The 24,485-nt window shown below is 40.1% G+C and overlaps 1 protein-coding gene across 1 annotated transcript; it reads left to right on the top strand.

Moving 5' to 3' along the window:
- The first annotated feature begins 1,825 nt into the window (after positions 1 to 1,825).
- Positions 1,826 to 20,742, top strand: RND3 (Rho family GTPase 3). Its single transcript, XM_034786051.1, has 5 exons — positions 1,826 to 2,223; positions 2,565 to 2,652; positions 13,579 to 13,688; positions 15,384 to 15,518; positions 18,457 to 20,742. Exons 1-5 carry the CDS (start codon positions 2,074 to 2,076, stop codon positions 18,706 to 18,708), a joined length of 735 nt encoding a protein of 244 aa, XP_034641942.1. The 5' UTR covers positions 1,826 to 2,073; the 3' UTR covers positions 18,709 to 20,742.
- Positions 20,743 to 24,485: the final 3,743 nt, after the last annotated feature.

Here is a 24,485-nt window from a genome sequence, read left to right as displayed (position 1 = left end):
GACCTGGACTACATGCACACGTAACAGAGAGAAAGACCCTGCTTTAACTTCCCTGTGTGGCTACCTAAACCTGAAGTCTGGGCATGCAGAAGTAAGCAGGGCTAAGCACCCCTCACCACTGCATACCCCCAGCACAGGACAGCAGGGAGGGGTGGGAAATGGGCACAGCTTTGGCTCCACCTCCCATACTTGTTGGCCAGCACAGGTGAGCCAGTGTGTAACAGCAGTCATTTTCTGCTGGTATAGGCCAACAAATTATTGCTTCCCCACAGCAAAGAGGAAGCAGGGGGGAACTTGACTCAGATGTGCTTCCCAGCTTATCCAGGGGTGATCTGGTTTACCAAACCACGCTTTCCTCCTAAGCAAATATTTAGTCCAAATTGTTATAAAGTCACTTTTCAAGACTCTACAGTGAAGATGGCATTTGGGTTTTTGTGGAGAATATTCAACATGATTTGTTCACATAATCAATCAAACAATAAATATTACTGAAAAGGGTGCTAGTTGTTGCCTCTGCAATTAATTTCTTATATGGCACAGACGTGTTTTTGAACTGCAGATTAAAGCAACTGTCAGGGCTTAGATAGCTGGGTATCTCACTTTGCAGTAGAAATCATGCACTCATACCACATTCGCTGGTCTTTCACTTACAATGAGATTACCTTGGTGTTGATTTGTACTGGAGAATTAAGCCTACAACTGCACTTTCATACTGCAGCATAAACGCTTTTTCTATGCCAGGCTTAATTTGTCCTTTCTCAGCCCTGGGCCTTCACTTGAAACGCAGATTCTCAACATTTGGGAACCTCCAGTGGGACGTGGCAGTGGGAGCTATTGCTTCTACTGCCTGGGACCCCTGTTCTCTGCCCTTCCCATAGGTGGTGCTACACAGAGACCTTCCCAGTAGTCTCCATGACACAAGCGAAGAGCGCTGCAGCACTGTGTAGTGGCAGATGGGTTGGAGAATGAGCAGGAGCTGGGTTGCTCCTAACAGGAGGGGATGAAGGGGAAGGGGAAACCCTACAGAGGGAAGAATAGAGGGGAGAACAGCCCTCGCAGGAGAGAAAGATCAGAACATCTCATGTGCAGAGAAGAGAGAGGGAGTGAAAGTCCTAGCATGACAACAGTGGGGGTGAATAAAGGGACACACTGCAGGAAGGCTCACGGGTGCACGGTGCTGGGTTAGGGGACGCTGCAGGAAGGATCGCGGGGGGCACAGTGCTGGGGTTAGGGCGCTCTGCAGGAAGGATCGCAGGAGGCGCGGCGCTGGGGGCGCTGCAGGAAGGATCGCGGGGGGCACAGTGCTGGGGGCGCTGCAGGAAGGATCGCGGGGTGCAGGGCGCTGGGGCTTCGCTTGCGGGACAGTGGGACGCCGCTGGAGTGGCAAGACAGCAGAAGAGAGATAAAGAGACAATGGGAACCACGGCACGAAGTGCAGCAGGGAGGCTATCCCGCTGGGGGTTAAGGATGAGGGATAAAAAGTGGGGGTCAGCGAGGGAAAGGGACCCCTTTCTCTCACCCAGCTGGGGGCATTTCCCTGTGAGTCCGGGCAGCGGGTCTCGCCGCCCTGTGTGAACCCGTAAGTCCCATACACGGTGTATTAGCCAGGGCTTCTCCCGAGATCCGGGCTCCCCGGAGAGCTCTGCCCTGCATGCACACACTTGTCCCAGCAAAGCCTTCTCAGGGCTTCCAGTTCTCCCGGCCCCGGCCCAGCGGCGTGGCCCTGCGGTGTACCGCGGCGCTGCTCCCCTAGAGGGCGTGTTGTTTACCGGCGATGGAGGCAGCCAGCATTTACAGTCTCTCTGGGCTCCATAAAAGGGGAAGAGGCGGATCAGTTTCTCTCTCATTGAGAGGGGACAGGATTGGAAGACGGGCCATATAAAGTCGCCTAAGGAGGAGTGAGACAAAGCAGTCGGCTCGGAATTGGACTTGGGAGACGGGCTGCGCAGCAGGGATCATCTTGCGAGGGGAGCACGGAGCGCCAGGCTCCTACTTAGCTGGGTGTTTCGGTGGCTTTATTTCTTTTGGGCAAACTCACTATTTTTTGCTGCAAGAGAAAATAAGGCAACATCAATGAAGGAGAGAAGAGCGAGCCAGAAATTATCCAGCAAATCTATCATGGATCCTAACCAGAACGTGAAATGTAAAATTGTGGTGGTTGGTGATAGCCAATGTGGGAAAACAGCTCTTCTCCATGTCTTTGCTAAGGACTGCTTCCCAGAGGTATGTCTAACCCACTCACGCTTTGTCTCCTAGTCCCGAGATGGAGCAAACCCTATACAGCCTTTATTTTTAACCTTCACGGGTGTTGCTCTCCCGGTCAAAGTCTTTTACAATTGTGCAGACGTATCTTTGCTTGTAAACCCTCCACTGTGGTTTCAATAACTTACTCTGCAGTGGAAAAGGAAAACGATTAAATGTGGGGGAAAGTACATTTCTGAACCCAGCTGTTTGTTTCTACAACTTGTTCTCAAATGCGATGAACGATGTCAGACAGGCTTACTGGTATGTTTGTGGATTTTAAAGACAATAACGTTGTCCTTGTTTCTCTCTCTCTTATTCAGAATTATGTCCCTACAGTATTTGAAAATTACACGGCCAGTTTTGAAATTGACACACAAAGAATAGAGCTGAGTCTGTGGGACACCTCGGGTAAGAGACCTGCAGCGTAGCAGATGCCTCGTGATTATTTTTGCATTCATGTCATATTTGTGACTCAGATCAGTCTCTTAATCATGAATATTAATAAGCGATTGCTAAATCTAAATATTTGCTCCTGTGTGACACAAATACCCATTGAGCTTTTACGGAATAATTCATTCTTTCAAGCAGGAATTTCAACTGCTTTCTAGTTTAATAGTCACCTATACCAGGAGAAGGCATTGTTTTAATGTGCCTCAGTTGTGTTTAGCCTCCCCTCCCCCCACCCCGACCCCAAAAAAGTTCTTGTACTAATTAGCCCAGCAGATGGGAGAAGGTTATTATTGCATATCATGAGCCTTTCATTTTAATATTTGTCATCACTGCTGTGAAAGCCAGCAGGGGTTCTCCTTGGGTAAAACCTGATCATACAAAACAGCGAGATTAATAGTCACGCCGATATCTGAATGGGTTTGGGGTGTTTTGCTGAAGTGTTTTTTTTTTTTTTTTTTTTTTTTTTTTTTTTTGCCTACTATGGGCCTAGGGTGACCAGATAGCAAGTGTGAAAAATCGGGACAAGGGGTGGGGGGTAATTTGCACCTCTATAAGAAAAAGCCCCAAATATCAGGACTGTCCCTATAAAATCGGGACATCTGGTCATCCTATATGGGCCCAATCCTGCACATGCTGCTGCACAGAAATAGCTGTAAGTCGGGCAAGGGGTGTCTGACTTCAATGGGACTATTTGGGTGAGTAAAGTTTCCCAGTGTGTAACTGTGTGCAGGATTGGGTTCTAAAGCCATCAGGGGGCTATCCGGTGAAGAAGTCACCTGAGAGCAGAAACTCTGTGGTACTTCTGATGCCTGAAGGGAAGGATGTACAGCCATATGTGTAATTATAGTGGAGTACAAAGAGACCCATCCCAAACCCTTCCCCAACTTTTAGCTTGGGAGATGGGGGACAACAGTGTATGGCCCCACTACTTTACCAGGAACAAATGGCTTAGCATCTAGTCCATTCTTCCCCCTCCACCACAACCCAGTTTTGCAGCCTGCAGAGAGAGGAAGCCCTGCCCACAGCTCAGCTGCACTGCTTTTCCTCCTCTTCTACTGCAGGGTGTGTTGTGAGCAGGGCAGTGAGTCTGTGGATCCCTGACCTGACCCTCACCACAGTCACAAGATGAGAACACTGGGATCCAAGAGTGGACTCAATGGGGGTTGGGAGGGGTGTGTGTGTGTGTGGAAGGGAGATAAACAGAGCTTTTGGGGGACAGGAAGTGTGGAAAGGACAAACCCCCTAGAGACAACAGAACACATGATATAGAAAAGGCTTCCTGATAGGCCAGAGAGCATTGGGCTAACAAGCCTCTTCAGGGAAACAGAGAGCATGGGGAATCAGAGAGCATGTCAGGAACTGACCTTCTGGGAGAAATCAGAACCACAGGGCTGGAAAGGGAAGCAAAGGAGGAAATCAGGCACTGGAGAGACAGAGCTCTGACAAGAGGGGCAGATGGCTGAGAAGGGGAGGCAGGAGGTAGTTTTTTGTAGGGGGAGTGGCAGGAGAATCTTTTGAGAGTGGCAGGTGGAATGGGAGGGCACTGAACTCCAGAGCAGGGTAACAAAGGGAATGGGTAGAAATGCAAAAAGAGATCGCTCAGTGACGGGAAGATAAGGGAGTGGTAGAGAGCAACCAAAGGCAGGAAAGACAAATGATTGTGGGAGTTGGCATCCAGCACCCAGTGGTACAGAGACAATGGAATGTGGTAAAGGGACAGACCACCTAATGAGTGGAGGGGAACATGAGTCTGAGAAGGAAACAGAGCAGCACCCCCAGGGCAACAGAATCCAAGGAAACTGAATTCAATTTATCTTCTCATTATATAGCCTGGGGAGCAAGTCCTCTGTCAAGAGCACTGCCTTGTGTGGCTTTAACAGAACCAGATGAAAAACAACATAGTCAAGTCCTTTTCTGGCTTGCAATAATTTTAGGACTCGGGAGACTTTGCATGAGAGCATCAAGTGCCAAAGCAAGTGGCTGTTTGTGTTGAACATGAGGCTAACATCAGGAAGGGAGTTCAGGGAAAGATAAATCATTTTCTTACAATCCAGCATTCAACTGCAAAGCAGCAGCCTTTGTGGGATTCTTGATGGAATCCACTGTAAGACAGGAACTAAACTTCCCCTACTGCCTTGGTGACCGACCCTAAGGAGCACATTATTGCTGTTCACATCAATGGAGTGTTTGCCTCCAGATGTGAATGGCAGCTGTATGTGGAAGACAGCTGCATCTGGCTCTAATTCTCTTTATCTACAGAGGGATTCTCCCAGCCATTTACATTATGTGAGAAAAGAGAGAGGGGATAAAAATCTCCATTAATGAGAAGATCAGTCTATGTTGTAATGGAAGGAGAATGAGCATGACAAGTAAAAACACAGGATATTGTTTGACATGATAGGAAGGGCTGTCTTAAGAATCTGTGCTCCCAGACCGTCATCCCGGCTTGGTAACCTCTATTCCCCTTACAGGACACTAGGGGAGTAAAAGATAAGATGTGTGTGCACATGTGGTAATGTTAGATGAAGTCATCTGATGCTCCTATAGGATTTTTTTTTTTAATAGGTTCTTTTGTGTTCCAACTTTTGACAAAACAGAGTGTTTGTCTATTTCCCTGGCTCTGGGAGGTGTTAGACCCAATGTTAACCAGCAGGATGTTGGGGATGAGCCTTAGCCAGTCATCAAGCGGTGATAGAGAGAATATAATTTCTCCTCTCAGTTTTAAATATGGACAGCAGAAAAGCAGTATTTAGGTTTGTTTGTTTCCCCCTTCCAACTGTGTTTCCCACTCCTGTTTCAGAAATACTGACTCAGATGCCTGGTGATGGATTCTATTTCAAAGGTTAACTGGCACGCTAATAGTTTCCCAGGGGTTCAGCTTCTCTGTATGCTGATGTCTATCTGAGGGACCTTGCATTCTCTAACTACCAGCCAAGTAGTTAGATTTGACTTTACATCAGTAACTTCCCAACATTTTAGGGCCTGCTGTATCAGTTTATCAGATAAAGATCTCAGCTGTACAGACCTCTGCCAAACCTCCTATTCAACTGTGCCCACCCTAATTTGCCATGGCATCCAAGTGCCATGGGAGAGACTGGAACTGAGAACAGCCCAAGAGCCATTGCAAATCAGAGCACCAAGAAGTGAAAGGAGGTAGTTAGAGTTGACACATTAAGGCAGAGGAGGGGAAGCTGGGAATGACAACCACAAAAGACTGAAGTGTCAGCAGAGGTTTGAGTATCTGTGATTGGGAACCACAGCATTAGATTAGTAAATCTGGGTTGAGGAAATGAATAGGGCATACAATTCCTTTCTCAAATATTTTTTCTTGGTCTGATCCCTAGACAGGTGCATAGTTGATATGGATGGCCTGTTTTGATGCTGGGCCTGATGAAGGCAGCTCCTCCTCCAAAATGGCAAATGATACTGGAAATTAAATTTATGTAAAGGGTTTTTTTTTTTTTTAAATATTGGTAATTTTTGGATTTAAGATAATTATCTTTATTCTGATTGGCTAGGTGTGGTCTCTGACTTTTTGCTGCACTATTGCCTGGAAAAGCAAGTAGTTTCATAGCCCATGCTCAATAGTATTTTCAAAAAGCAAGATGGCTAACAATACAAACAAGTAAGGGTTACAAACTTTTAGAATGTAATAAAACATATAGTACCAGGTTTGAGTTTTCATTTTCATTGCTGCTCCACAGCATAAGATAACCACTCATTGCACAAATAAACTCTACACTGTAGCTTTCTGAAGTCCTAGAAAATCACCAGTGAGCAGATTTATATTGAAACATACATCTTTAGTTTTATTAATTAAAAAGTAACCCATTCTTCACAGGTCAACTCCTTTGACATACAAAGGTTTAAAATCAGTGTGAAAAAATAGATCAGATGTATACATGTAATGAAATATACATTTTGCAGTATTTTAAAAAGGGAAGAAGTAGTCTTGTAGGAATATATACCTGAAAATGCTTTAAAACTCCTATGTAATAACTATTTGGGTCCTGATCAGGGAGCTAATATTTGCTTGAGTCAAAAGTGCAGGATCACAGGGTTAATATGCTTGCAATTTAAAACTAAAATTGTTAGAGTGGTAAAGCTGAAAGATCAAACTAATACTTTGTTTTGTATAAAGCATTGCTGAATGATTGATTTAGTGATTTGGGGGTTACAGGTAAAAAATGTCACATTCTGAAAACAGCCAGCTCCCATTGATTGTTAGAATAAATACTACCACAAACCTGGGCCACTCAATTTGAAAATCACACTACCAGACAAGAAGACTTCAAAAGATAAATTAACATTTTTGTCTTATCTCAAGTTCTTCTTGATTTGGTATTATTTTACAAACCTTTGTCCTATATTTATCTGTTGAATTAGAATATAGGCCTAAACTCCCATTAAATTCAGTGGTGGCACGACTGGGCCCACAGCAGAATTCAAGCTAATAAAATTATTATTTTATGCCACTGGTATATTTTTTTTCAAATTATTATTGATTTCAGATTTATATATTAAGAAAACATCTAGCATTCAATGTATTAGAAAATCACATTACAACACACTGAGACAATGAGACACGTTTAATGATGCCACTTGGAATACATTTATATATTTTACATAAAAATGATGCCATTTAGTTGACTTTGACAGCAATATACCTGAGACATTTCAAGATGACTTTATCAGTCTCCAGTATTCATTTTTAATTGTGTTAAACGGTCTTGTGTGTTTTCTTTAAACTACAGACAGCTTGCATCAAGATTCCAGGCTAACTGATTAATACCCTGTACCTCCAATTAATTGAAGTTGATGGAAGTCTTGCCATTGAGTTCTTCAAGAGCCAGATATTGCCATTTCGAGGCCTAATTCTGCTCCCATTGAGGTGAATGGCAAACCTCCAGGTGTGGATAAAGTGGAATCTCATAATCCTGCCTCAGAGTGGTATCAGACCCCAGTGTTAGCACTGGTTTTGGTTACATATAAAACTGCCCAATATATAATGGTAAATATAATGTATGGTCTAGGACCACAACTACAAAACAGTGGGCACCACATACTGGATGTTTGGAAACATTTTAAAGCCAAGCATAAATTTATTTGGAAAGTTTTTAATGAATTTCCAAGATCATCAAAGTCTAAATAAATATGGGGTTAGGACATTATATGTTTAAAAACGTGGACGGGGTAGGAAGAAAGATTATCTAAAATATTTTCTGGTACTGTCTAAACCTGTAAGTCTTTAAGGATTAAAATTACTCCTAATGTAAAGAAAAATGCCTGTTAAAATGAGATTTAACTAGTATAGAACTACCAAGCCTTTTTTTCAAATTAGTGCTATCTGGTTGCAATATCATTTCATTAGAAATTATTTCACTCTGTAGTGATATTGTATGATAGTCTCTAGCCAGTTAGGGTGTAATATGTTCATTTTGCTAAGCAGAATATTTCAGAGGAATATTCCATTTGGCAGCTGAAGAATCTTCACAATGTTATCTCATGGAAAGTATGATGAGTAGCTACACGTCACAAACTTCTTTCAGTTCATCGTTCACACATCAAACTTTAAATCTATCCTGTTAGCAAGTTTTTGCCTCCTTACATTAAAATTACTTTTTAAAATTCAGATTTCTTATTTGTACAGCAAAAAGCTGCAAAGCAGTAAGACCATTTGGGGCTTTAAATATGTCCGTCTTTCTCTCCATGTCTAACTATAGACTGTAGGTCATTTTTGTAGCACACATATGAAGGTTGAAATGTGGACTTTGTGTCAAACACTCTAATAAAATAATTCTCTATAGGACCAGAAATAGTACTGCAGTGCTGGGGATTAGCATATAATTAAATCCAGAAGGGCCTTAGAGCTTCAAACAAATTAGCTTTACTGTGATTTGCATGTGCACAGTGTGCTTGGTGTCTGTGTAGAAATGTAGCATTAATTACGAAGATCTTTCCACTGAACCGTTTTGCAAAATATATAAATTAGAGTTGTAACATATAAGAATTGCATTTAATAGAGAACCAACAAAAGCAGAAAGCACCATAGAGGTATTTCAGGGTTTGAAATCTTTGTCTTTCTGATCACCTACTAATTGGTCAAGTTGGGGCCTATACTCTTTGGTAATAGTTGAAAAACACATAATTTCCACATAATTTGTTTATTTTTTTAAAAAAGTATTGTCGATAAATGGGAAATGGAAAAGATTTATAAGAGGTCAGGGAAAAGACCAGTAATTAAAGAATATTTTTTGCTTAGAGTGAAAGATTGCTAAATCCATAAATACACTAAATTATTGTGAATGCTTGTAGTACTTCCTGCATTTGGAGATGATAAATCATTGAATTCTGCTACATAATAAATAAAATGGCCTTCATTTCCCCAAAATCGTTCACTGAAATATTAAAAGAAGGATGCCAGCAAGAGAGATTCAATGAAGTGTGTACTTCTTATAGTTACCACCACAGTTTTTGTAATTTTTAACACATGAAGCTAGTAACTAGACAGTTCAGGGAGTTGATATGGGATAATGCAATCCTTCACCTATGGGTCACTGGTTATTTGACCGATCAAAAAAAAAAAAATGGCCACAAATTGCTAACATCTGATGGCTGTTTAGTGGTCTGTAAGAAATGAAATAATGCTACTGTACCAGTGTCACGTATTCCATACAACATGAAATGACATCCTATGGGCAGGCTCAGTAGAGCAGCCAAGAATTACATTGAGCAAGAACAATGAACTACCTAGAGTTGGTCCCTCCTAGGTAGTTAGGGTTAAGCCACATTGTTTAGGCAATGTGTGGAAATGCTTTGTGTGCTCTGTGGATAAACAGAGGATTTCAGTAGCCAGTAACCGTGAGCTGGCATCTTACACGATCACTAATATCCTGCTCCAGCAAAGCATTTAAGCACATGCCTAATTTTATTAAAGTTATTGAAAGCATTCACTTGCTTAATTTTAATCATGTGCTTTGGTGCTTTTCTGGATCAGGGCCTAAATGTATTTTTAAAATGATAATGAATACGAGTTTTGCTCATTTAACTCTATATGAAACGTAAGATCTTAAATAGGCAGCTATGAAAATATTTAGCCAATTTAGGCTTAAGCTATTTTTGTAATTTGCCAAATAGAACTAAGAAATAAAAAATGCTGTTGGAACCAATGTCTGCCACAGAATAAGATGAACATGTACTCTGTCAGCCAGTTTTTGGATAAAATGTAAAATTGTTGAAATTAGCCCTGACAAAAATGTGTTTGTGGTTGCCACCAATCTGCTCTAACAAACTTAAAAATAAATAAATGTAGAGTTTTGATGGGAGTATGGCAGCTCTGTTTGTGAATTCTCCTCCTATTCTCTGCTCTTGGCATGGTTTCAGATTGGTACTAACTTGAGAAAAAGATTGAACAGAGTGTTATTGAACTGTATTCAGAAGGTCTGTGTGGACTTGATTCACATTCCTAAGATTCCTTAGGTTCTGAGAATTTTATTTGGAGTAAATGATGAAATGTTACATTGAATTGAGTCATGCAGTTAGGTTCTTAGTTGTTCTTTACTTGTGAAATCACAAAGATTTGGTTATTGCTGCTGAATGAAACCAGTAAATATATTTCTTCTGTTGAAACATTCCACACCATCAATATTTTAAAAGATTCCTATTAGTTCTACCACACACTTCCTCAGAGAAAAGAATGTGTCAAGTATATCTAGTTTACAACCAAACTGACAGATCACACTTAACTATCTTAGTGTTCAGCATTTTAACATGAGAGACTCAAAAGGAAACAACATCAAAAAACAAAACATCTGGAGTTAGTATGGTGAGTGGAATCACTAAGCTGAATTTAGTAAGTGCATGCCTTCGTATGCATAAATGCATATTTATGCACATATATGGTATATATTGTATCATTGAGGAGTAGTGACTGAGCAGTTAGGTATGTGTCTAAGAAATTAGTTTCTGGGTGAGGCTCTTTAAGATTTCTCTTTAGCTGGCAACTTTTATCTTTCCAAATATTAATGATCTTAAAGACAAAGGGCTAATCCTGCTCTTACTTGTCTGAGCCATGCTGAGGGGGAGGAAAGCTGGGAGCCATGAAGTGGTTCACACAACTAACTAGTGAGCACAGAGCAGGATGGCTGGGGATGGAGTTTGTGATACAGTACACTTTTCTGCTGTTCTACAAACAGTATAGGTCTCCTGTTAGCATATCCGTGACGTACCACAGAATATCTGCCGGATATTGAAACATGCAACCTATCTGGCAGATCATTCCCTTGAGGCTCTGGAGTGCTGGCAGATTTAACAGTAGGGGCAGGTATTGGTGGGGAAGATGCCCCCATCACAATACCCCTTTACAACATAGAACAGGATTTGTAAGAAAAGAATGTATTTTATTGATACAATTGACACAGCAGAAGCATAATACGTATATTGGAGCGAACTGTTCCCTTTAATTTCAATTGAGTTTCATCATGGTTGAATTAGTCCTAATACGTCTTATGTAGAAAGCTAAAAGCATTTGCTCTGCTTTTTTTTTTGGGTGGGTGGGGGGAGGGCATATGATTGTTTCCTCCTTTGGTATACTTATCCATATGATTTACTCTGGATTTTCCCCATTTGAAAGGCCAGCTAAGGTGAAATACTAGTCCAGTACATACAATGTCAGGTCTTCTGATGCAATAATAGATATAGAACATAGTGTCGCTGTGATTGAGAGCCCACAGATATCAAAATATTATACAAAGGGGGTTAAATAAGCAACTATTGAAACTATTTTGTAGGACACAGAAATCTAGAGGCAAAATATGGGCCTTGTGCATTCCATAAAGAGGCCAAATTTAGCTGTCCTTTACACCAGAGTAAATACAGAAATTCAGCTGAAGCCAATATAATTTTTTCAGATTTATACTGGTATAATTGAGAGCAGGACTTGGCCCAGTATTTTGAATCTTTACTTTGTCAGGCCTACTATATCTGATATTTTTTCTCTAATATTTTGTTTAATGTCAAAGAGTGCTAAAAGTTTTTGAAGAGCAGCATTCTGAAGCTATGAATATTCATTCATTCATTCATTCATTCATTGTGGGATTGACATTGTTTACAATTCTTCTGGGGGAATGTTTGGAGGGGAAGCCCAGTTTCGTCAAACTATCTTCTTCTACCTAGTTGGGTAATGCTTCATTGCCCATATGTTGCTCCTAATTTCAAAAACAAAATTCCTAGAATTCTTGCCGTTCTCTTCTGGCATAAGCTGTCCAGCTGGAGTGCACTGTGATGTGTTCTCACTGTTTCTCTTACTACCTTGTGTAATAGCATGAACTGTTTTTCTTTCAGGGAGAAACTTACAGAATTTTTCTGTTCTGGTTAATCATGATAGTTTTTCAGCCTTTGAGATAATTTACAGTCAATTAGCTGTGGATAGTTTGAAGAAAATAGGGGTCTAATTAGCTGATGAATCATACAACACATTTTTTAAAAAAATATTATGGTATTGTCTCAAAAAAATGTCATATGCCATCTTTTTAGGTCCATGGAATGGAAAAATACGGAAACAGTTATTTGTTTTATGTCATAGCTTTTCTTAAGCTATAGATATACCTTTCTTAAATCAAGCCCACAATTCAGTCCATGGGACTACTCATGTGCATAAGAACCCTGCTGAATCAGAGCCCTAATGAGTGAAGTTTTAACAGGTCTAGGGCCAAATTCTCTGCTAATGAAGATAGATGAAATTCCATTGAAGTCAATGGATATGCACCTATTTATACTAGCATAGAATTTGGCCCATAGTCACCTATCTCAGAGTCCTTTAGTCAATACCTATTATGGCCACATTCCTACAGAGATTTATGCTCATGCTTAACTTTACACACTGAGTAATCTCAGTGAAACCAATGGTGCTACTCAGAGTGTAAAGCTTACCCCACATATAACTCTTTGCAGGGTTGGGCCTATGTTTATATTACATACGTTTACTGGAGTAACTTCTGTACAGTATCCTAAGGCTTTCTTTCATTGAGCAAACACCATTTTATTCTAGTCTTGACCATTGAAGACACCTTTAAAATATGCAATGGTGGTCCGTCCTGCTGTTGTTGAGAGGCCTATGTGCTAACATGGGGGGATTCCTTCCAACTAGGCTTCTGAAAAACATTAAGATCTCCCAACATTCGCCCAAGACTCATTGAATATACTGCTTTTGAAGACTGAAAGTTTAGTCCAGCTTCTGGAGGGGTCCAGAAGTAGAGTACAAAGTATGTGTGAAAGAGCCTTCTTTCTTGAGAATTCCTACTGATTTTTGCCAAATCCAGGGATTTAGTCAGTTCTGATAAACAGCTGAGAGACATCCAAACTTTTAGAATCATTGGCATAAGAGATGGAAAAGACATGTTAGGTCACCCAGTCCAGCAATGGGTAATGGCTCCCACACGTTCTGATTTTCTATAGAGTCATAAAAGAAAGACACAAAAGGCCCATTAGGTCACACAAGCTTTTGGTGGGGTCATACCCAAACCAAACTTTTCTGAGACATGACTGTCACTAGCTCCATACTCTATCCCAGACCTGATTTCACTCTTTGGGCTGTCAGGGAGTGTCACAGCTGCTTTCAAGCTTGCAAAGGAAGTTTAATCACTGGGCTACTAACCTGATTAATTACTTGAGGAAGAAATCGCCCTTATTAATGACTAGGCCCAAGAAGGAATTGGAGTATGGAGAAGTGAGCACCAAAAATAACCTTGGAAATGTAGTATGTGTTGGAAGGAAGGATAGTGACCTGCCATTCAAGAACTTTACTGTAAACCTTCTGAATAAGTTTGCATGACTGCAGAAGAAAAAGGAATATTAAGCAATAAAATAATTTCTTTTTCTGGACAGGGTCTCCTTATTATGACAATGTCCGCCCGCTTTCCTATCCAGATTCCGATGCTGTCTTGATTTGTTTTGACATCAGTCGGCCAGAAACCCTTGACAGCGTGCTAAAAAAGGCAAGTGTATGGGAATATATTTTTTTATTTCAAAACTATTTATAAATAGAATCTGTTTTTCAAACTCTGAAATGTGTCACTATTTTCAAGTGTATAATCTAGCACTTTGCAGAGCTAGAATTTTAGTCCATTGTTTGAGAAGACTGAAAAATACTCAGAAGAAGAGGCATTAGGGAAGTGGAATTAAGTAGACTATTCACTCCCAAAAGCCCTTTGCAAGTATTTTAGGGGCATGTCATGTCAAAAGAAGGAGTGGAGCCATGAAGAAGCTGCCTTTCAAGGCATGCTCCTCTAGCAAAGGGGATTAAAGACTCTATAGCAATTTGCATTGGCACAGTTAATACTAGTCTGCCCAACATTAAGACTTCTGCCATAGCTTTTACTCTACATTATAGGGGTGGTGATATGCAGTCAGAGTGGAAGAGCCAGTGACAACATGACTCCTGAGGAAGGGGACTCAAAGCAGTGTGGAAGTGCAGGCCTTCCTTTCAGATGCTCCACGGTCTGCAGGATTAGTGCATGATTTCTCAGCAAAACTAAAGCTCAGCTACGTTTGAGGGCCCGGCACCTGCCCCTTGGTGACTTCTCAGACCTCTCCCCTTTCTTGGTGCAACATGAATCAAGAATTCTGCAATGTTAACTTTAGAGTTTACTGACTACTTTGTCCGCTAATACAGTTTTTTTCATGGAGATTAGGAGTTAGGCCATTTTTGTTTTTCCTCCTTTATTTGAATGGATTTGAAAGTAAAATAACTCGTTTTCTTGTCTGAGCATCACCATCACTGACAATGTCAACAAAAGAGTGGGAACAGGTTGGTTTTTTTTGTTAACGTGTCTTCCTGTCTGGCTCTCCATGTACAGAACACACAATATTTTAGATCCTGAATAAACAGTGGGTACTGTGTTCTCACTTGTTTACAGAAGTGTGGTAGATTTTTTTTTTTCAATACACATGTAAAAATTAGTGTTCCCCATTAAACGTTAATGATTCTATGATTTGACAGATTTAGGCTGAAGAGAACATTATGAAAAACACCATTATGAGTTTATGTCCATGTTCACATACAGTATTTGCACAAGATATACAGTACACTATTGTGTATTCAGGATTAAGCATATTATTTGATCACCACAAATTGATTCTCCACAGATTAAACAGATTTTTTACAGCGCTCAAATAAAGCCATGAGCCAATATATATGATTATCTTTAATATGTTTTATATTTGTCTGAGACCTACTTGTAATTCGTCATTTGAGGAACTGTTTGAATTAGCTAATGGCAACACCCTTTGTTATTTCTACTGCAATGTGGGTAAAACCAGTGAATCATAGGGTGAGAGAATGAGATTGTATACTGTTTATGGATTGTAGGCGGGATCAGGGCATGGCTCTGACAATCCTTACTCACAGGAATGGACATTTCAATTGAAGTCAGCAGGACTAGTGGGTGGGTAGTGGTTGCAAGATCTGCCCTAGATTGGAAGCTGCTAGTTCCTATGCTCTTAAATCATCGAAGTCTACTTGTAGCATGGTTACAAGTTAAACGAGTACCGATGTAATGTATTTATGTAAAAAATGGTTCTTGTGACTTACCAAACTCTAATCCTGTTTCCATTGCCTCTTTTCACTAGCATGCTTTAATTAATCTAAATAATGTACTGCATTAGTATAATAACAAAATAATATTTTACAGTGGAAAGGTGAAATTCAGGAATTTTGTCCTAACACCAAAATGCTTCTGGTGGGTTGCAAGTCTGATCTGCGCACAGATGTGAGCACATTAGTGGAGCTTTCCAATCACAGGCAGACACCAGTATCGTATGATCAGGTATGTGTCATGTCTCATTCTTTGCACTTGTTACTTGATGGTGGTGGGAAATATGCAGTTCGGTAACATTGCATTCACTTTTAAGAGAAACAGCACTCCCTCTGCACTGAGCTTATTTACATTAAAATAGTTAGATACATGCTGTTACCTAATGATCACGACAGGTGAGTCTGAAAACACCAGAGGCTGTGTATTCTCTGCCTGCAGAATTCACATGTTCCTGCAGACTTGTGTCCCAGAAGTATAAGCTGTCACATAAATATGTTTCTAGCTCTAATGTTTGCAGAGAAAATCTTTAAAAGGTGAACTGAATGTAAACTAATGCAGTCCTTTTGCTGAGTCTATAGGCGGCCTGACACAGCACTCTATTAACGCGCACTAGGGAACTTTTAGTCTGGGCCAGGGTCTACCCAGACCACTTAATGTGCAACATGTGCTTTGAGTTCACACACCTCTCGTGTGCATTGCCGCTCATGTGGAAAAAGACCTTTAACTACAAGCAACACAGTGCAATCAGCGCATCAACCTGGTCTTTAAATTTGAGTGCCCAAATCAGGGATCAAGGAAGCTCTGATGCTCACTTTGCTAATGTCTGTTGTAAATGCAAAGCTGAGTTTTGGTGAACCCCAACATTAGGGCAGATTTAGTGGTTGGTTTAAATCCTTAAAAGTAAATTGTTCCATATATAGTGAAATGGTGGCTCATTTTTCACCCAATACTGTACTGTCAGTGTAGCAAACCTATAACAGGGCACCAAGGTGCTGTGATATACAAAAGCAACTTTAATTTTCCCCATATCTCACTACTCCAACACATTTTCTTTGCTTTATGAATTTAAAAAGTGCTTTGTTTAACAAACTTTAAAATGTAAACCAAAAGTCTGGCAGAAACTGTTAAATTATCACAACAAAAATACTCAGTTTTTCTTTATTTAGAACATTTTGTGTTTAAAATGATCAGAGAAACATTCTGTTGAAAATTTTGGCCAAGATTCTTTTCTCATCTACATGGTGCATATGCATTCTTGATGCCAAAGTTCTGCCCTTCCAACATCCTTAGACTCTAAAGTGTGTCCTGAGGATGTAACATCAGAACTGAGATCAGCAGTGTGAATCTAAGAACCCAGACAGAGTAGAGTAGCGCTATCATGTATTTCTTACAGTATAACTGGGGTATGCAACACAGTTGTACATGGGGTATTAGGAAACACTGGTATGATCCATGTAGTTTATCATTATTATTCTGAATTAAATTTTAATTCTCTCTTTGCTGAGGGTATTTTCACTGACAGTTCTTTTAATATATAGCTGAAAGAGAATTTATTTTAGAGTACGGTGCGTTGTTCAGCCATACTGCCTCTGATTGTATAGCCATTTACATGAGGAAAGTGCATGCCTGTTGCTCAGTAACTGAGGACTTACAAAAGACTGTAAATAAAGCATTATAATGGTATAGTGTCAGCTTGTTAAAATGCTGGTTAAGCACAGCGTGTTTGGTAATGGACTATGCAGGCTTTCCTCTCTAGTTCATTGATTTGAATCCAGCCCACGTTGACCGAGACCAAATGTTGATACCATCTGATCATTGTTTGATAGGTTATCTGAAAGGGTTGGGAGTGGGGGCCAATTTGCTAGCAGAACATTGTGCACATCACAAAAGCTGCCACCACCTCAAATGACTCTTCATTGGCAGTTTTAGAGGAGAGGCTAGAGACTGAGTTGCTTTCTCCAGCTTAGAAGTGACCTTTCCGGGACAGAGGCACATTGATGTGGACACAGTGGCAAAATGAGAACAGACACATGCCTGGAATTAAGTGGCAGGCCGCAATATACAGGGAAGGTGCACTACCCTCCCACGACCCATACTCTCCTATGCCAGAATGTAATTGGTTCCGGTGAGAGGTTACAGGACTCCTTACCATATAATCCAGAACTCAGGGTAGGCTCTCCTCAGCCTACCACCCAGGACTCAGTTCTCTCTGAGTCCTAGCACCTTCCCCACTGCGAGGGGAACAGAGGGTGCAGCAGGATGGGGACCTTAGACCATGAGTGACACATGGTCTCACCCTATCACATGAGCCCAAGCCCACCACCAAAATCCCAGGACTTTTACCTCTGAGAACTGTTCATTTTATTATCTTCACTGCACTGGAAACTGTCTGCAAGTTGCAATGAATAAACAGTTCCACTCCAGTACCTCAGTTTGATACTAAGCATGTCCCTACTTAACTCAGTGGAAGAGAACAAAGAGAGGCTCCAAGTGCTCCCTGCACCAGCTTAAATCCTGGGAGCAGGGGAATGCTGGCCAGTCAGAATCCCTCTCTCCAGATGACCAATGGGTTCTAGAGACTCCCAGGGGGAGGAGATACATATTGGCCCTTGGTTAGTGTCTCCCACCCTTACTGCTGGGATGGTCCCCCTTTCACTGCTGGCCCCATCAAGTTCCCCCACCCGCTCATGCGGGTGGGTAGCATTTGACAGGGCTGTAAGGAAGAGCTGCTGCTGCACAACAGATGCCTTTTCTGTGCAGAGATAAGGGTTTGATTTTTCAGGCAGTCAGTCCAGTACCTTTCAGGATGAATACAAGAGTCTCCCAAACCAAAAAGTACAAATTTTCTGAATAGGAAAAATCAGTAATGTTTTTGTTTTCAGGTACAGATAGGCCATTGTCCTTATCATATATAGCTTTCAGATTATGCGTATTTCCTCACAGGAAACAATTCTTAGATATGTGTATAATACATTTTGAGTGCATATCCCTTTCCGTATTTTGCAAAAAACCTAATGAGTTGCTGTGTGTCACTTTGCTGTCTTAGATTTAGTTTTCACACAACATTATGTATTCAAACAGTGCTGAAAAATAACCGGATGGTTTACTGTGGCTTTGTACAAAACCTCCTTATTGATTGCCGTTTCTTTTTCTCCCCCCATCCCCCCAGGGTACAAATATGGCCAAACAGATTGGAGCAGCCACTTACATTGAATGCTCAGCCTTACAGTCAGAGAACAGTGTAAGAGACATTTTTCATGTTGCCACGTTGGCATGTGTAAACAAAACAAACAAAAATGTTAAGCGGAACAAATCCCAGAGGGCAACAAAGCGAATTTCACACATGCCTGGCAGGCCAGAACTATCTACAGTTGCTACAGATTTGCGAAAGGACAAAGCAAAGAGCTGTACAGTGATGTGAAGGATCTGGGTTTCCTTAGGAAGAAGGAAGAGACAATGTGTTCAGGAAAGGTGAAGACTCAATGAAGTACACAGCCAAAGTGGTATATAATGTGTGGGCTTAAGTCAAGACTTTAAAGGATACTCTTCACCTTTTGTGTGAGATTGTATTTAGGGATTCAGCATGTAGACTAAGCAGTGGGAAGAGATGGATCTGAATGAGATGGCTGTCAAAAATGTTACATGGAAGAAATGCCAAAAAAGGAAAATATTTGAATGTGCTAGAGAAGAGGAGGAAAAGTAGCACCTCAGAGAAAGAAGATGTCCTTGACAGTGCTTGTTTGTTTTCTTAAAGATCTGTTCCTGGATACCTACTTTGATTTAATTAAAATAATATTTTAATGTTCCTTTTTAAAAATAAATTAATTAAAGAGGTTAATAACACATCCTCATCATTGGGGAACTAGCCCCATGACCTTACAGTTAGTTTTGCCACAGGATATGATCTAATTTCCTTGTAGCTCATCATTAAAATGGAAATTATATCAAGAACCATGGGTCATCCGGAGGAAAACATTGTATATGAAAAGCTTGGAAATTATGCCTTCCTGAAATGGCTGCACAAGCTAAATTGGAACATGTTAATGACGAGAACCTTTTGAGACTTCCCATTATTATAAGTGCCCTAGCACAACAAAATTAGACAGATCAAGTAGAAAAAAATTATCTGCTTGTTACAGAACTTTTCAAAACATTGACTATTTCTGTTCATCATTGTGATTGTACTTAAAAAGTAATGCTCTTAATCTTTATTGTTTTACATCTTCTGTGTTAAGATATGATGTACTGTATGGATATGTCATTGTAGGTTGAGTTGCAAAATCAGATGAAAGGTGCTATCAGTGATGATTGCAAATGAGCCTCAGTTTAAAACATAATTCTTACAGCCTTAATGCCCAATCCTGTTTAGGTGCTGAGAATCCTCAGCTCCTAGTCTTCGGGAGTGGAGATGCTCAGTTCTTCCCAGGCCCTATGGCTGTGTAATGGAGAAGTGCTATTCTGTGGTATGGTTCTCTGCAACTTTGTTTAAGCAAAAATAACAGTACACACATGAGCCAACATAGCCAAGTTATCTTGTATATGATACATTCTAACAGGGCTGCATTTGGTGACCGTCTCTTATTTCAGATTTCATTTTCTTAGAATGAGCGCTGTAAGGAAATGGGGCCTTAAGGAGCCCCCAGTGGAAACTGGATACTATTTTAATCCTAAAGGACTAATATGTGCATATCCAGACAGTGGTCATTAAACATTACTTCAGCGAACCGGATTCAGTCAAATTCTTTTTCACTTGCTGATTACTATACTTACATGAAATAAATCAATCAGCCTTTAAAATAAGTTGCAGATGTTTACTGACTAATTATTGTCATGGCTTCTTTTTAAAAGGATACTCTAAGCTCTGACCAGTGTTGCTCTAGCTTGTTGAAAACAAGCATTCTTTTCCAGTGATAATGCTTCATTTTTGAAGTATTAAAGTGATGTTTGCTTTTAAGCTGTGGCAGGGTAGAGGATGATGGTAATTAAAACACTCAGTCCTACGTGTTACCAGCACTTTGCTTTGTTTCTGCAAAAAAGAAAAAAAATACCATTCCAGTCATTTCCCACAAAAAAACCCAGACATTTTACCACCGTATATGCTTTTGATTGATGCAACAATATGCTTAGGGCAGTATTACAAAATAGCTGGCAAGTGCTTTCTGTATTTAAGTATTGTAAAAAGAAAATAAGTTATAACTGTTATAAAACAGGACATTCATTACTTCTCTTTTTTTAACGTTGAAGTCACTTTGTATGTTTGATTAATGTTTCTGCAGTATTTATTAAAATATCTTTTTTTTCTTTGAATAAAAAATAATAACCAAGTCTTAGTGTAAATGACCTGTGTGGCCAGTTCACTGTAATTTGTGTTTGTTTTCCTGACATTACTGTACTGAATAGTATGCTGTGTACATCTTGGAGTTTTTATGCAGTCTGAATGAAATTGTGACCTATCCTTGTTGTCTCTCATTTAAGTTATGCCATTTTGGTTTGTTGCCATTTAGAATTGTGTGTGTTTATTGGGTTACTTTGTCTGAATCACATTTCCAGAAAGTTACAGAGAGATGACGGGGAGTAGAAGGGGAGTAAACTGGTGCAAATAAGTGAAATACACTCTCCTTTTTGTCCTTTAAAAAACTGAATGCATGTTAAGGAAGCTTCCAAACATTCAGTTTGTCTACACTACAAAGAAAGGTGTGTTCCTAATTCATTTTAGCTAACCCGGGTTAGCTAACTTGGATTAAAATAGCCGTGAAGACATGGCAGCTTGCTTTTAATTCAGGTTACCAGCTGGAGTTCAACCCCAGGCTTCTCTGTTGGCTTTAACTTGAGCTGATATCCTGAGTTTAAAACAGAATACCAAAATATTTTGCAGTGTAGACATATCCTTAGACTGCTGTAAGTTGTGAGTCTGCACTTTCTGCAGAATTTCCTATTTTCCACTGACCTTGGCAGCAATAGGTGGGTTAATATTTTGACTGTGATGAAACATTCTTCACTGATTGCTCTGTATTAAGTAAAACCAGACTTTTCTTTAGCATTAGGCATGCATGTCATCTCTCATCACTATATGACATATTTATAGTGGCCTCTGAAGGAAAAACTCCCACTCCACAAGGGAAGGTTGAGTTTCCAAGCTTACTCTTAAAATATTTCAGGATAATGCTGGAACAGTGAGCGTGAACTCATGACTCCATTCAAGTCAATGGACTTTGTCACTAACTTCAGTGGGGTCAGGATTTCACCCTGAATGAATTCTTAAAACTACCCCCGCTTGAGGAGCAGCAACTGCTTGAAAGTCAGACTCCATTTCCAATAGTCACGTTTGTCCCTCTTCTCTAACTCTAGTTCCTTTTATTTGTGGGATTACAATTTAATAATATTAATCATGCTGGACCAGCCTTGTGGTTGGAAAGTCCTTAACCAAGAGTTAGCTGAAGCTAATAGGAGAAGAAATTAGGTTCTGAGTTGTGTCCTCAAATCCTACAAAAAAACAAGCCATGAGTTGGTTTAAGGTTCTTTAAAGTTGCCAAGGGTTCCCATGCAGTTGACTATCTTGTTATTGTTTAAGGTTGTTCTATATCATGGGGAAAGGGTTGCCATATGCCATCTCCCAGGGTATTCAAAGTAAAGCTGAAGATGTATAGAAAGGTGGATTTGATAATCCTTTCTTTAATTGTATATATTGAATGAAATACTGAATCTGTGAATGTTATCGTTTAAAACATGGGTCTCTATTCATAGGATACTGTACTTTAGTTTCTTGGCAGTCAAAGCACCCAGGAGCTGGTCATTGGTGCACACATGGAAAAATATTTTTCATTAATATTGAAACTATGGTTTAAAAAAATTGGAGAAAGTGGGGGGAGGAAGCACCTGGCACCTTTTTAAGAAACTATTTCATGAAAAGCCAAGTAACTTGCATTCTATATTTTAAGCCAAGAAAAACGATCAACAGAAAAGTTTTGCTTTTCTCAAATGGAATAGCTGTGGTTAACGGTATGTACAAAAGTAGAATCCACATCAGTAACAAAGCAAATGTTTTGTTTGCTTTTTGAGGACTTGAAGTTTGTAAAATTATCATCCCTTTCAAACCTATAGTTGAAGTGGTAAATCACAAGGTCTTTTATTTGTAATCTCTGGTAAGTGTCTTTTGGTAAGATGTTTTTCTTAAGTGCCATTTTGGTCCTGGGAAATACATTTGGCAGATTTGCATTTTTGTTAGTCCATTCCCCAAAACACTTGGCTTTTGCCTCTGTATTCTTCTATTGTGCAACTGGGTTATGCAATCATTTACAGTAAATGAATCATCTTACTAGATACATAAACAGCAGAAAAATATCAAAAGGGCCACAAGAGAACAGGGCTGCTAAGCACTGCAATATTTTATGATGCTGAACTAGAATTGACACTGGAATTAGGTGGCTGTAAGGAACAAAGAAAGATCACTAGGTTGAATATGTGCTATTCAGCAAACATTTACTGTATATAAAAAGACCTAGACAACCTGTCTGTAAGACAGGAATGACTAGTCAGTTATCAGTCATCAGAGTGGCAAGAGTGAGGCAGAGAAAAACCTTAGACTGTTTTACAATTGCTGGATGAATTCAGGTCAACTCAGCAAAAGTGAAATTTTAAAAAATAGGCCAATCATTCTTGTATAGACAATTCTTGTATAGACCTCCCTCCACCTGTGGTGGACTTGTTGACTCAAGGCATTGGTAACATACTTACTGATGAAAAGGTCTCTGTAACTGGTTCAAAGCAGTGGCACTAAGTCACCATCAGATGGTTGCTGTTTGGTGACTTATCTGTGAAGTGAGTTTTTAGTCTCTGCCTGGTTCGCAGCATGGAAAGAAAGCAAATCTACCATAACAGACGTTCTTGCTCACAGTCTCAGAAGATCTAATAAATTTATTAGTCTCTAAGGTGCCACAAGTACTCCTAGTCTCAGAAGAGAGACTACGGGTTGAGTAGGAATGGAAACTGATCTAATTCTTTCACCCTCAAAAAATGGCTCCTCTGTGCCAGAATCTGCAGAGCACGATGGGGAAGCTGGCACTATTGCTGCCTTTTTCACTAAAAGAGATATCATCTGTGACTCCTATTTGGCATATCTTTGTATGTACAGCACTTAGCACAGTGGTGAGTGGCTGGGCCTCCAAAGAACTTCAATACATGGTAGAAATCTCGCAACACATTAAAGTTTAAGGAACATCTTCCTTTACAAAGCAAAGTTTGCTAAAACATCATCTCACAGATCTTCAATCCCACACAAATCTATCCTGAGTACTGATCAGACTTATTAGTCTTTGCAAAGGCCACATCTACACTAGAAATAAAGCCATGTTAGAAGAACTGACTTTATATATAATCATGCTAACAAAGCCACTGCAGTTTCTAAATAGGGTTGTAAAAGAGTTATGTCCAGTCTATACACTGGCCTGGCAAAGCATGTTTAGAACAAGTTTCATCTCCGGGGTAAACAAACCAGAAAAAACTTTTATACTTTCCTGCAGACTGACCAGCTCAGTCTGCTAATTAGGAATACCTTATATCCAAAAAGATGATTTATTAGTCTCTTACTAGGAAATGAACTAGCCCAGCCTCCTATCCCTACAGAATTGCACAAGAGTCTTGGAAAGTGTAAAGTTGTTCCACATCCAAAAAGAAATGTTCTGCCAAGTGTCTCTATTTTCCTCTAAAAATAGATCTGTTTGCAGAACTACAGCTAGGGAAGGAAAGAGGAACTCCAGAGAAAGGGCTGTTCTTACCCCATTTTTAAAAGCAAGCAGTGGAAAAGGGGGAAATCCTACAGCATTAACCTATTTTGTATTTCCTTTCAGAGCAGTGGTTGGGAAATCAAACACTTCGCTATTACCTATTATGAGACAAATCCTGAATGAATAATTCAATTTTGATTCAGCTTTTTAACTTCAAATTCCTATTAAAGTCAATAAGGGTTTGCCTAAGTAAGGACCTAGTAAAATCTGAGTAACTGGACTGGATTGAACTCAGAAGACCTGTGGGTTCCTGGTTCTACCAACAATTTATTCTGTGACTTTGGGCCAGTCAATTCACTTCTCTGTGCTTTTGTTTCCCCTGCCATGCGTTGTCTGTTATGTCTATTTGGATTATAAACTCTTGAGGGGAGGGACTGTATCTTAATATGTCTGTACAGCTAGGGCACCAGGGATC

This window comes from Trachemys scripta, chromosome 11 (genome assembly GCF_013100865.1).
Source record: "Trachemys scripta elegans isolate TJP31775 chromosome 11, CAS_Tse_1.0, whole genome shotgun sequence".
NCBI lineage: Eukaryota > Metazoa > Chordata > Testudines > Emydidae > Trachemys > Trachemys scripta.
Note: the sequence above shows the minus strand (reverse complement) of the source record. Positions and strands in the feature narration are given on the sequence as shown.

Excerpts from the sequence above, each read along its gene's own strand:
- RND3 (XM_034786051.1), top strand. The coding sequence starts at position 2,074 with ATGAAGGAGAGAAGAGCGAGCCAGAAATTATCCAGCAAATCTATCATG. Across the intron at positions 2,653-13,578 it reads GAGTCTGTGGGACACCTCGG|GGTCTCCTTATTATGACAAT; the intron begins GTAAGAGACCTG and ends TTTTCTGGACAG. Across the intron at positions 15,519-18,456 it reads CACCAGTATCGTATGATCAG|GGTACAAATATGGCCAAACA; the intron begins GTATGTGTCATG and ends CCATCCCCCCAG.